Source organism: Mus pahari, chromosome X, assembly GCF_900095145.1.
Source record: "Mus pahari chromosome X, PAHARI_EIJ_v1.1, whole genome shotgun sequence".
Taxonomy (NCBI): domain Eukaryota; kingdom Metazoa; phylum Chordata; class Mammalia; order Rodentia; family Muridae; genus Mus; species Mus pahari.
The window spans coordinates 138,666,084-138,679,772 of record NC_034613.1 but is presented as its reverse complement, the minus strand read 5'-3'; the positions used below and the strand labels follow the sequence as shown (position 1 = coordinate 138,679,772).

Here is a 13,689-nt window from a genome sequence, read left to right as displayed (position 1 = left end):
TCTTTGTGATTGGGTTACCTCACTCAGGATGATATCCTCCAGATACATCCATTTGCCCAAGAATTTCATAAATTCATTGTTTTTAATAGCTGAGTATTACTCCATTGTGTAAATGTACCACATTTTCTGTATCGATTCCTCTGTTGAGGGACATCTGGGTTCTTTCCAGCTTCTGGCTATTATAAATAGGGCAGCTATGAACATAGTGGAACGTGTATACTTAATACCAGTTGGAACATCTTCTGGGTATATGCCCAGGAGAGGTATTGCTAGGTCCTCCGGTAGTACTATGTCCAGTTTTCTGAGGAACCGCCAGACTGATTCCAGAGTGGTTGTACTCTTGCTGCTGTACTTATGGGTGGGAGATCTTTATCAGGCCTCTGGCCTTTGTAAATTGGTAGTTTCTGTCCTAATGACTTTTCCTATGAACCAAAAGAACATCATGCAAAACTCTAAACATGAAGCCCACAACATCATTGCAAAATCATCCATCATTTAGTTTAGCTCGGTGTTTTTTGAGGGGGGCGGTGTGTTGAGGCACCCATGAATGACTCATGACAAAGTCATGTAAAAACCATGTTCATGTGCCTCAGTGAGTAAACACTGGAGAAGCGGTTAAGAAGACAAGTTCTAGAATCCTAGAGCATCCACGATTCAGCTTCATGAACTTGGAAGTGACTCAAACTCTCCGAGCCCCAAATAAGCACTTCTGGCTGTCTGGCACACACAGAGTTCTGGAGCGCTACTGTTGAGATCTTGGTATTATTGATTTAAAGATAACCTACCCAGTTGCTTCCTTGCTTAAACTCCCACCCCCATCTTTCCATTTGCAAAGTGAGGATCAATAGAAGTTTCTCTACTTCAGTGAGATAGTATACAGCAAGGAATTTTATAAATCATGAAGACCTAGAGGAATGCAGTCATGTTGTTCCTGCTACTGTTGTCAACATTTAGACTATGAGCTATGGCTTCTAGATTCTACAGACACTGAGATTTCCATAAAGGATCGTGCCTTTACCAGCCAGCACAAGCCACACTAAAATTTTTACCAAGTTTGAAGCCAAGAGATGTGTTGGATTCATTGTAACTGTAAGCAATTTTAAATTTTGTTCATGTTAAAAACACATCTTTATTTAAAAAAATAAAAATAAAAACATTCTATGGCTTTGGGGCTGGGAACACAGAGCAGTGGTAGAGCACTTGCTTAGCATGAAAAAAAATCTATTTGGGTTTGTACCTAGTCTTACAATGCATCAGGGAGCTGAGCATCTAAGGACTGGGCAGATAAACTCACAGAATGTCAGACTGTGAGAAGCCCAGAGTCAATCGTCATCACAGTCTAACGAAAAAGACTGTGAGATAGTCTCACTTTTACAGTTGGAACTTTGAATAGGAGCCATCCTTCAGTTGGGATCACAGAGCTAAGTGGCTCCAGGTCCTGCTAGAACCACTGAGTCCAGTGCCCAGGTTACATTCTCTGACCAATGGCATGAGGATCTTGAGGCACAGGTACAGGTGGCAGGTTTTCTTTTCATTTTTCTTTTATTCCTTCTTCACTGTATGCAGTTTTATTGGGGATCTCAGGCTCTGAGCAATGTTTATAGCTAGATGAAAGATTGTGAGACATGATCAAGGCATCTATTATTCTGTCTCTTTTTTATGTTTTTTTTTAAATTTTATTTTATTTTTAATTTATGTTTTATACTTCATATTCCATTCCCCTCCTCCAACTGCTCCACATCCCACACCTCCTCCCCACCCCCACCCCACCTGACCTCTAAACTCCCTGGGGCCTCCAGCCTTTTGAGGGTTAGGTGTATCATCTCTGAATACACAGACCAGGCTGTATGTGTGTTGGGGGCCTCATATCAGCTGCTGTATGCTGCCTGTTTGGTGGTCCAGATTTTTTTCTTAAAAATAAATCTCCAGGTGATTCCATGGAACAGCCAAGTTTGAGAACCTGGGGTAGGTAAATAATGAGCAACCCAGATATCACACATAATTCTCAGAGTGACATTGTGTCCAAGGCAAAACCCAAGGTTCCCTCAAATCCTGGACAATGCATTAGGGAGCTGAGCGTCTAAAGACTGGGCATATAAACTCACAGAATATCAGACTGTTAAGTTCAATGGGCCATGGAGGTGAACGCATGCATCCTATGAGGAGGGACATCATATGCATCAATAGGAATCCTTGGTAATGTACTGCTTCCTCACTGAAGTTTACATAAGTTTGGAGAGGTAGCATGTGTTCTCCTGGAACTCACTGGATCAGACTATAACACTGATGATACATGAGTTGTGATCAAAGGTCCACACTTTACAATATCTCTAAGCTATCTGGGCAATGGCACATGCCTTTAATTACAGCACTCAGGAGGTACAGGCAGATGGATCTCTGACTTCAAGGGCAGCCCGGTCTATGGGTGAGTTCCAGGACAGTCAGAACTACAGAGAAACCCTGTCTCAAAAAACTGGAAAAAATTCTATTTGGGTTTGTACCTAGTCTTATTGTAACTTGTTATGCCATGCTTGGTTCATAACTCTGGAAGGCCTGCTCTTTTCTAAAGGGAAATGGAGGAGTGAATCTGGGGGAGTAGGAAGGTGTGGGGAGTACTGGGAGGAGTGGAGGGAGGGGAAACTGCAGCTGGAATGTAATGTATGAGAGAAGAATAAATTTAAAAAAAAGAAAAAATGAATATCTGTAAGCTTTATAGTCACAAATCAATTCCAATCAGCTAACTATGACTAACTGGGTACTTACTATATACTAGACACAATCAAGAGATACAAGATATCATCCTTACCCCCCAAAAACCTGAATAGATGAAACCAGAACGAAGAGCCCAATTTAGGGTATGATAATAGTCCTCAATAATTCCTAGTATACAGTATGGATATATCTAAGTGTTGACTATGTATGACTTTTAGAATGCTTTAAAGTTTATAGACATAATTGAGTTGTAGAAACTATGGCTACAACAAATAAATAAACAAAAATGCTGGACTTCCATTGATGTCTAGAATTGCTTTACCTTGTTTTTGGAGCTTTTATTACACAGACAAAGAGGGATCCTGAAGTCTGATGACTGAAAGTAGCTTTGTTAGGTCTAGGGATGTAGCTCAGCAGTAAAGCACTGACATATCACGTACATGACTCTGTGCTCAATTACCAACACTGAAAAGTATCTTTGTCTCCCTTGTGCTAAATGGTTATCTCAGTGTCAACTGAATAAATGCAAGATCTTTGTTTCCCTCCTGTATTTCTTCCTCATACTCAAGATGGCACCTAGACGGTACCAAGATGGCTGGGAATGGACACAAGGAAAAGGGGTGTGAACCTGTGAATTCATCTACTGCTCAGCCTGGAGTTTTCAATAGTCACTGCAGAGATCTTTCTCATCCTGGAAGGTTCCTTCCTCCATGTTTTATCTTGACTGCCATCTTGATGAGATCTAGAATCTCCTTGGAAGCAGACGTCTGAGCACATCTATGAGAGTTTCTAAATCAGGTTAATTGGGGTAGGAATAGCCAGCACCATTTCATAGGTCAGCATCTTAGAGTAAATAAAAAGGAGAAAGGAAGCCAAACAGTAGCCATCATATTGGTTTCTTGACTACAGGTGCAATGTGACCAGCTGCCTCAACCTCCTACTGCCACGGCTTCTCTGCCATAATGGACTATATCCTGCAACTATGAGTCAAAACCCCAAAACAAAAGCAAAACAACCCTCCAAAAATGAAAAAGCAAAAAACCTAGTCCTCTTTCTCTCTTGTATTTTGTCACAACAATAGAAAAGAGCTATCATGCTCACGTTCAGTATCTAGTTGGCACCTAGTGCTGAAGGCTGCATCTAATGGGCTCATGGCCCTTTTGTTTAGAATCTTACCTAACCTTGGATAAGTTCTCTTAACTCCACTCACCAACGATCTATTACATCCTTCAGCTGGTGTCTGTCTGGGATCTTCATGCCATAATCCTTGCTGTCCTGTCCCTGCTGCCCACTAGGAACACAAGGGCCATTTAGAATCTTGGTCCACAACACAAGATCTGAGACAGATTTAGGGTGAGCATCTCTGTGCTTCTCTATTGCCTAAAGTCAGTTCCACCACTCCTTATATCTATATTTGTCCTGTGTTTTGTTTTCAATGAGTTTATTTATTCACTTTACATCCAGATTGCAGCCCACCTCTCCTCCCAGTCCCCTCCACACACATAGCCCCTCACCCCATCCTCCCCTCCCCTTCTTCTCTGAGAAGGAGGAGGCACCATGCAGGTACCAACCTACCCTGGTACATCAAGTCACTGCAGGACCAGGCACATCCTATCCCACAGAGGGCAGACAAGACAGTCCAGTTAGGGGAATTGGATCCACAGGCAGACAGAGTCGAGGCAGCTCCCACTCGTTGAAGGCTTATCATATAAGCCCTTCAAGAAGTCCTTATGGGAGTTTAGGTGAAAAGTGGGGTAGAGTGGCCTCTGCTATTAGTGTTCCCTATAATCTATTCAGAAGCACTAGAATTCCTTGCCATCATTTTACCTTCTAGGGAGAACCACAGCCTAACAGAAGTGACTTCATGCCTGAGTATGGGGCTTGGGACTTGGTGGAGTTGCGAGAGTAGCTGAACATCTACCTGAAATTCATAATTTCAGTTTTACAAGCAGAAGGTAGAGATAGAGTAAGGAGCTTGGCACTGGGTTTGATAGTAGAGGACCATACCAAAGAAGATAAGGACCATTGTTTCAGCCTACCTACTGCTTCATTACCATCTTTCCTGCAAAGAAGAATGGACACTGGAGAATCAAGTATAAGAGGGTGAGAGAAAAGACAGCAAGGACTGGTGAAGGGGAATTGTAAAGCAACTTATCACTGGAAATATCTGCAGCACTGGGAGATCTCTAGACCCAGCCCAGAGAGAAAGTTGGGGATTATAGCTTATGAGATCACCAAGCTGTTTCAAATGTGTAATTGTTTCCAAGACAATTTGGCAGGCATGAAATTATAACCATCTTCCACTATTATGTCATCCACCCTCTGGAAAATAAAACAGTTGTACCTAAAAGGAGAACCTCCTTCAAAAACCCCAAAGGAAGCAAGGCATTAGCCCAGGACTGGCGAACCAGGGAATGGAGGTGAATAGTGACCCAGCAGCCCTGATTTGGCCTTCAAATAGACTGAAATGGCTCTCACAAGTGTCATCTAGTTAACCGGATGTGTTAAACTCTGAGGATTCTCTTGGCTGGCTGGTGGCCTCACAAGAGTGTCAGACCCACCTCTCCCTGCTGACAAGAGCTAATGAGTCATCTCTCAGGCTTCCAGGGTGAAGCTACTGTGTTTGCATCCTAGAGCTGGGGAGCCACTCCTTTCTAGTAACCCTATTGTTCCCTTTCTTCCTCTACAGGTCCCAGTGACACATTTAACTCTAGCTTCAAAAACTTACTACCCGGAGCAGCCTGGTTGAGGGTACATGGTATCAGTTCCAGAGTCTGATGGCAAATCTTCATAGCCCCGGGACTCTGATCAAATGACTTAATTTCTTCGATGCTCAATTTTTCCATCCATAAACTGGGGTGAAAAAGCTACCCGCCATGAAGAGTTTGGGTGAGAGATAAATGAGATAATGTTTACAAAGTACTAGGAAGGCTTGGCTCAGAGCAGGCTCCAAGTCTGCATTCGTTTTCCCTACCTGCATTCATCTACCCATTATCCCTTCACTTTCCTTTCCCACATGGCACTGAAGATGTACCAAAAGACGGAGAGTGTACCACAAGTTCATGGTCAACACAATCCCAGGTGGCACCAAACAGAAGGAGGGATAAAGAGAGAAGGGAACACCAGAGAAAGAGATTTGTGAGATCATTTTCAGCTTGATAGAGGAAGGAGTATTTGGCTGAATGTTGGAGGGGAATGTGTTTCCAAGCAGACGTGAGGTGACCTGGATAAGTTGAAGGAGGGAGCATTTGAGTGAAACAGGGAGGGGAGCCAAAAAATGGGGACATTAAGGAACAGATGACTACTATGGGCTCGAGTCCATAATCCAACTGGGGACCTTTAGGAGACAATGATGAGCATAATTCAGCACTGTCCTGCCGAGGGATGAGGAAAACATAACTTTCTTGTTTGGGGACAGCAGGGTCCTATATAACTCTGGCTAGCCTTGAACTTCTCATCCCTCTGCCTCAGTTCTTTAGTAAGAGATGTGGTTCTGAAGTATCTGGGTAATCTGAACCAACCTATATTCAGGGACTCTCATCATTAAGGGCTCTACCACTGCTTATTTTTTACTGTACAGATGCAGAAGTGGCAAGCAAAGGAGTCTCAGCCAGCAGAGGGTTTAAGATGGCAGTGGGCAAGCCGGGCATGGGAGTGCACAACTGTAATCTCAGCTCTTGGAAGGCAGATGCCAGAAAACTAGGAGTCAGTTTTGGCAATGTAGTAAGTTTGAGCCAGCATAGAAAGAAATGTTGTATACAGAGTACACATATAAACTTTGTGATTATAAGGCCTGTGTTTGACATGATTCTGCCCCCGCCCCCCATGAGACAAATTTGAAACTACATTTGTTAAATACTGGTCAGGATGATGGTCACCATTTTTCATAAGCTTCCAAAGACATCCCCTTTCTGAAAAGAAAAATCTGTACTTCATTTGACCACATTCTTTTTCAATTTCTATATGGAAATGCCCAACAAAATAAATTGTCATACATTTGATCATGTGATTTTAGATAAAGATGCTAAGACAGTTCAAGGGAGAAAAGACAGCCTTTTCAACAGAAAATGGGATAGCTCCAGGAATCAAAGTTGGTTTAAATATGAATTAAGGCTATACAATTGTTAGAAGAAAACATAGTGGGGAATCTTCCTGACATTGGATTTGGTGAAGGGAATTTCTTGGATTTGATTACTTGGATTGGATTATAGACAATAAAGGTAAAATATGTTAATCAGACCTCATCAGGATTAAAAACTTACATTCATGAAAGAACACCATGGAGAATGAAAATAGAAGATATTTGCAAATCATCTTAATATCTATAGCATATAAAAAATCTCTAAAAGTCAACAACTTAAAATACATTTTTTAAAAAAGGGAAAACGATATGAATAGACATTTCTCCAAATAAAGATAAAACGGCTAATAAGTACCCCTCCCCAAAGACGCTCAGCTCACTAATCACTAAGGAAATACAAATCAAAACCACAGTAAGATGTTACTTCATTCTTACCACCCAAACAAAAGAAAACAGTTAAGTGTTGTCAAGGATGTGGAGAAACTGGAATCCCTGTGCTTTGCTTGCAGGAATGTGAAATGTATAGCCACTACAAAAAGCAGACTGGCAGGTCCTCAAAGAATGCAAATGAACCCTGCAGTTCTAACCCTAGGTGCACACCCCAAAGAAATGACAGCAGGGAGTCAGGCATTTGCTTGCCTAGGCTCACAGAAGCATTATTCACAGTAGCTAAAAGACAAACAAGCAAAATATCTAAGACCAGATGAATGAGTAAACACAATGTGGCACATATACATACAGTAGAATATATGTAGTCTTTAAATATATATATATATATATATATATATATATATATATATATATATATATATATCATAGATGGTCATTGAAAAGCTGTTAAATGAAATCAACCAAACACAAAGTAATAAATATTCTGTTTCCACTTATGTGAGGTACCTGGAAGAGGCAAATTCATACAAACTAAAATAATAGATATTATAATGGGGATAAACACAGAGTAACTTGGATGATGAAAATATCCTGGAAATGGATGGTGGTGATAGCTGCACCAAAACTATAATTGAACTTAATACCAACAGAGTCTATTTAAAAGTGGTAACTGCTGGGGCTGGCAAGTAAAGGCATGCCTTGCAACCTGAGTTCAGCCTCTGGAACTCACATGGTGGAATGGGAGTACAAGTTCTCATAACAGATAAGTTGTCCCCCCTAACACACACAAACATACAGACACACACAAATAAACAAATGTAAAGGATGATTATTATATACATATATTACTATGCTAAGCATTATGAAAAACACACAAAACATACATAGAAAAAAGATAGACATAAAAAAAATGAAGGAAAGTTTAGTGAGATGGCTCAGCGTGTAAAGGCATTTGCCTTGTGAGCAACATGACCTGAGTTTGATCCCTACAACCTACATAGAGATGGAAGGAGAGAACAACAAAGTTGTTCTTTAACTTCCCAACATGTGCCATGGCATATACTGCCACCCATCACAAGCACACACACAACAATAATAATCGTGTGAAGGAAGAGAGGAAAACTGATACCTTACCTTTCAGGGATGTAACTACAATGACATGAAAACAAATGATGACAAGGAATATCTTATATATCAGTAAAACCTCTTCAGGTCTGCCAACAGGGCTGTACTGCCCACCAGAGAAAAGCATCCTGGAACAAAATAAGAGGGACAACAGATCATCACAGCTGTTATAATCCCAACATAGCAATGACCCAAATGTCATTTCTTAAGTAAGACCACCTCCAGGCTGCCTTCTTAGTAGTGCCATAGTTAAAACTGTAGTGTGCCTGCAGAGAATTAGCAATGCCAGGTGAGCACTGGCTATGAAAATGAAAATCCCAGGTTTATCCAGGGAGGCACACCCACTAAGACATTATATTTAAAATGATAAACATGGTAGCCCATGTAGACTTTATGGAAAAATACATGCAAAATATCAAAAGACTAAATTAACAACTAAAATATCTATCTCATGCATAATGACCACTATATAAAGCTGGTTATAGACACCGTTAACAATCAGGCATCACAGACACGTTTAAATGATCTACCTCATTTATTTCCTACACTAGCAAAGGAAAGTTACATTGCATTTCTTCCTTACTATGACATATTACATTGTTATTGTTTAGATTTCTAATAGTCAATATGGCAACATTTTTCAACGCAAAGTTTATACCTGATTCTAATTTAAAAGAATCAGTTACCATTCACTTAACTTATTTTCAGTCGAGGACCAATTTGTGCCAAAGAAGACATCAAGTCTGAATTGGAGGTAACTAGATATGGTAGAGACAGGGCTCAGACGTGGGGAGAGCTCAGTATATGGGGAGCAGGAAAAGCACTAAGACTATGTCACCCTGCTGAAACTGACAAGGGAAACTGAGAGAGGAAGAAGTCAGCACCACATGCATAGGCTCAGGAACAAGAAAGAGACAGTGAGACCCAGTGAACACACTCCTATACAGCCAGCTGGGAAGTTACTATGGCAGGCTTCATAGTCCCAGCTAGCAGAACTCTTGGCTAAGGTACCCAGTGACTCTAGGCACTACAACAACTCCACAAACTGGAGATAGTGTGTGCACACGCCCTGGTGAAGGCAAGAAAAAAATGAGTTCAAAGCTCCCAGTTCTGCCATTCAATGTCAGGGTCACTGGGCAAGGCACTTCCAATAGGCAAATATGCCATTTAGGAAACTGGGATACAGGCATCAACCTGATAGACCTACTCCAATGAATAATGGAGAGATCTCTGACCAGGGGATGATACTAAGAGTACTCTCCAAATGTTGGCTACACTCTTCATGCTTTTGTTCGCCCAGCCATTCATCAAATCCTTTTATATTTGTCTAGTCTGTGTGAGGTCAGGTAGTGCAGGGGTTAAAGTGATGAGGGACAAAAAAGAAATAGAAAACCTATTGTTTTCTCAGTCTCCAGGTAAAGTTGGCTATCTTCAAGAATCCCATCATTGCTAGATGTGATGGCACAGACCTTTAATCCCAGCACTCAGGAGGCAGAGACAGGTGAATCTCTGAGTTTGAGGCCAGCCTGGTCTACAGAGTGAGTTCCAGGACAGCCAGGGCTACACAGAGAAACGCTGTCTCAAAAAAATCAAAGGGGGAAAATAGAGTCGTGTCATTTACTACTTATAACAGTACCAGGACAATGAGTCTCTCCTTGATATGGCATAATAATTTCTGAGACCTTGATGTGGCTGCCTTCAAAAGAGGGATTATATGTTAAAAATTCATAAATTGTATGGTTTAACATGGAAATTTTATTCTCATGTAGGTAAAAAAGAATTAAAGAGAAGTACTATATAGCAGGCCTGAATGAGGACTATTCTGTAATCCCTGATTAACTGTTTTAATTTAATTATAGCATAACAGCTATGAGATAGCAGTGAGTAATATTTTGCCCCATGTAACAAGATATAACAATTATCTTCTAGAAAAACCCATTCCTTTAAGATATTTACCCCAAGTCCTAAGTGTTGGCTTAGAAGTCTAGCATAAGAGGACATTTAAAAGGGAGCTACTGAAGAGGTTCCTAGTGTGGACAAAGGAAACACACACAGGGGAAATTTAGTTTGGTCAACTTCCAAAGCAGTCAGAAGGGGGTGGGGGGAAAAGGAACCAGGAAACTCTGAGTGATAGCACAATTCAATTTCTATCTGAATTCTGGTAAAAGAACATTATCTGACAAATCTCTCTCATGAGACACACAAATATCTCCTGCATCATAGGTATAGGCTAAGCTAGGTTATTTACACTGATTTTTTTTGTCAAAAACAACTTAAAATCATGAATAAAATATTAAATATATCTAGCCAAAATGGAAGTAGGAAAAGTAGGAAAAGTAGGAAGCCAGGAAGGTAACATAAACAGGGAGACCAAGTGATGAAAACTTGGGTTGCAGATGGGAAGTGTGAAAGAAAAGTACGGAATTATGGAGAAGAGAACCAGAAGGCCAAAATAGACTTAATAAAAAGTCAACGAAGAGAGGAGAGGGAAATTCAATATTTGGACTAAGAGTCCAAACTGGCAGAAAGATACTAATGCAGATTCAAGAAGCCCACAGAATTGCTATTATAATAAGCAAATAAAAAGAGATCTATACCTAGCCACCTCATAATGAAACTGGAGAAAACAAGATTAAAAAAAAAAAAAACAAAAACACCTTGATAATGACTTGAGAAAATAAGGTCATTACATTTCAAAGGAGCAACTGTTACATTGGCAACTCTCTTCTCAGAAGCCATCAGACAGTGTAATATTGCCTGCAATGTGTGAAGGGATCATTTTATTCCCAGTGAAAATACCTTTTGTGAATGGGAACAAAATGAAGACATTTCCAAATAGACCCAAACTGTTTTTCTGTTTCTTTGTTTGCTTTCCACCAAAAAGGAGTTCTCACAATCAACCTTAAAATGCCTATTCAGGAAGTAGACATTGAACTTGAGATGCAAGAAGGAACAAAAACAGCTAAAGGAGGTGGTTAGTATACATTCCTAAGATATGGGCATGATAACAAACAAGTGTAATCTCAGCACTGGGGAGGTGGAGGGAGGAGAATTGGAAGTTCAAGGTCATCCTTGGCTACGTGGTGACATAGTAAGCTTAGGGCTTTCCTAGGCTTTATGGGACCCTGTCTCAAAAAAAATACCCCCCCCATAAAAACCCATATTGTGTGTGTGTGTGTGTGTGTGTGTGTGTGTGTAACTTATTTTCAGTACTGGGGATATATATGTATAGATATGTATCTATGTATGTATCTACCACATGTATAAGATACATGAAATTATGTAGAGACAAAAAATAAAAAATAAAATTAATTAAAGTCTTCAAAGGTCCTCACATTCATCTTAGATGAGGCTAAAGGTACTACTTATCTTTAAATAAGGAAAAGTTGAGTTGGTATGTTGCATGATTGGGGGATGGGTACTAGGTCTTGCTATGTTGGTTAGACTGGTCATGAGTTCCTGAGGTCAAATGATCATCCTGCATCAGTCTCCCAAGTAGCTATAATTAGAGAGAGCATGCTCAACTATCAGTGCATTACAGTAACTATATAAGTTATTAAAGAATAGAAAAGGCAGGGCTTGGAATGTCCACTTCAGAGGTAGAAGAGAGCCTGGGTTTTCAGTTCCCTGTACGGTGATGGCAGGAAAGGAGACCAGGGGAAATGATACATCAAGCTTCCTAAATAGGGAAGAGGAAAAAAAGGGGTGTTTGAAATAGTCAATTTGAAAGTCAAACAAAGGGGGGGGGTAAGAAAATTATGAATAGTTGAAAAAAATAATAGGCTTCAATGTTTCATTATATATAAATGAAGAAAACAACTCCATTAAAAGGCAAGCATATATACGTTAAAAACAAACAAACAAACAAAAAAAACCATAACCCAACCTCCAGCTCTGTGCTACTACCAAAGCACAACTAGAACTTGTTACTGAAAGCCTGAGAGTGAAAGGATGGGAACAATCTACACCAACAGTGGTCCAAAGGAAAGTAAGGCTGGGGATACAGATCAAGGGAGGAGCATTTGTTTAGTGTGTATGAGACGTTCGCTTCAATTCCCAGTACAGACAATAAAACAACTATTTTGCCAAACATGGTGGTCTAGGCCTGAATTCCCAGCAACTGAGAAGTAGAAGCAGGAGGATCACAAGCTCAACTTTGAGGCTAGTCTGGGATATATGAAACACGGTCTTGGAAAACTAAAGAAATAAATATTATATTTACATTGTTATCAGAAAAATTATACTTAAAGCAAAAACATCACTTCACAAACAAGACGGTTCCTTCCCAATTTAACCTGATCAATAATATAAACACTGTGTATCAAAACATGGGGTATAGTTGAGGCTATAGCTGCACAGATATTTTAGATATACATAAGGTTTAAAGTTAATAAATTAAGTCCTCTGTTAAGAAAGTTGGAAAATAACAATATGAATCCTAAGAAGAAAGTAATGATAAAATAAAAGCATAAAATGATGACTAAGAAAAAAAAGCAGCAAGTAAAGAATGAATAAGCTATTTTCTGAGATGACAACACTGGTAAAATTGAGAGCCAGGGTAAAAGGAAAGGGAGATGGAAGGAACAACTAACCAAGAGAGCCAGACAACAAGATTGTGCAAATGCAATGGGTGCAAAAGAGTTAAGAGGATCCCAATGAAAATTTTATTCAATAGTTTAAAGGAACCTACACAAAATGGACAAATTCCTGGCGGGGGCAGGGAGAACAAGAACTATTAAATCCAAAGAAGATGTACAACTATTAAAAGTTCTCAAAAATCCTCCCACAAAGAAAATTTTATTTAAGAAACAAAAATTTTAGTCTCACAAAAATTCAGGCCGGGCATGGTGGCGCACACCTTTAATCCCAGCACTCGGGAGGGGGAGGCAGAGGCAGAGGCAGGCAGATTTCTGAGTTCGAGGCCAGCCTGGTCTACAAAGTGAGTTCCAGGACAGCCAGGGCTATACAGAGAAACCCTGTCTTGAAAAACAAAACAAAACAAAACAAACATAAACAAAAAATCAAAGAGGCAAATGAAAAAGAAAAAAGTAGAGCATATCTTAACTCATTTTCACAGCATCAAGGGAAAGTCGTCTTGTTTTTGCCTCATGTGTACACACATGCACACATGCTCGCATGCGTGCGTACACACACACACACACACACACACACACACACACACACACACACACAAGTAATTGATAGAATTCTCCACTACAGAAATGCATAGCAACAATCATAAATCTTATAAATTGAAGTAATCAGAATAAATATAGAACAAAAGAATTTTGGCACCAAATTTCTTTTTTGAAGATAAAGACAACCAGGAACCAAAGCTAATATTTCTGTAGTCAAAGAAAGACCACATATTCTAAAAGAAA

The 13,689-nt window shown here is 40.0% G+C and overlaps 1 protein-coding gene across 2 annotated transcripts in view; it reads right to left on the bottom strand.

Annotated features, from left to right (window-relative positions):
* The window catches only part of Adgrg2 (adhesion G protein-coupled receptor G2), a 59,431-nt gene extending 50,996 nt beyond the window's left edge, over positions 1 to 8,435 (bottom strand). For both annotated transcript variants that reach the window (XM_021187770.2, XM_021187771.2), the window contains exon 1: positions 8,318 to 8,435. In XM_021187770.2, coding sequence (XP_021043429.1) covers positions 8,318 to 8,435 — 118 coding nt within the window. The remainder of the gene's footprint in view (positions 1 to 8,317) is intronic.
* Positions 8,436 to 13,689: the final 5,254 nt, after the last annotated feature.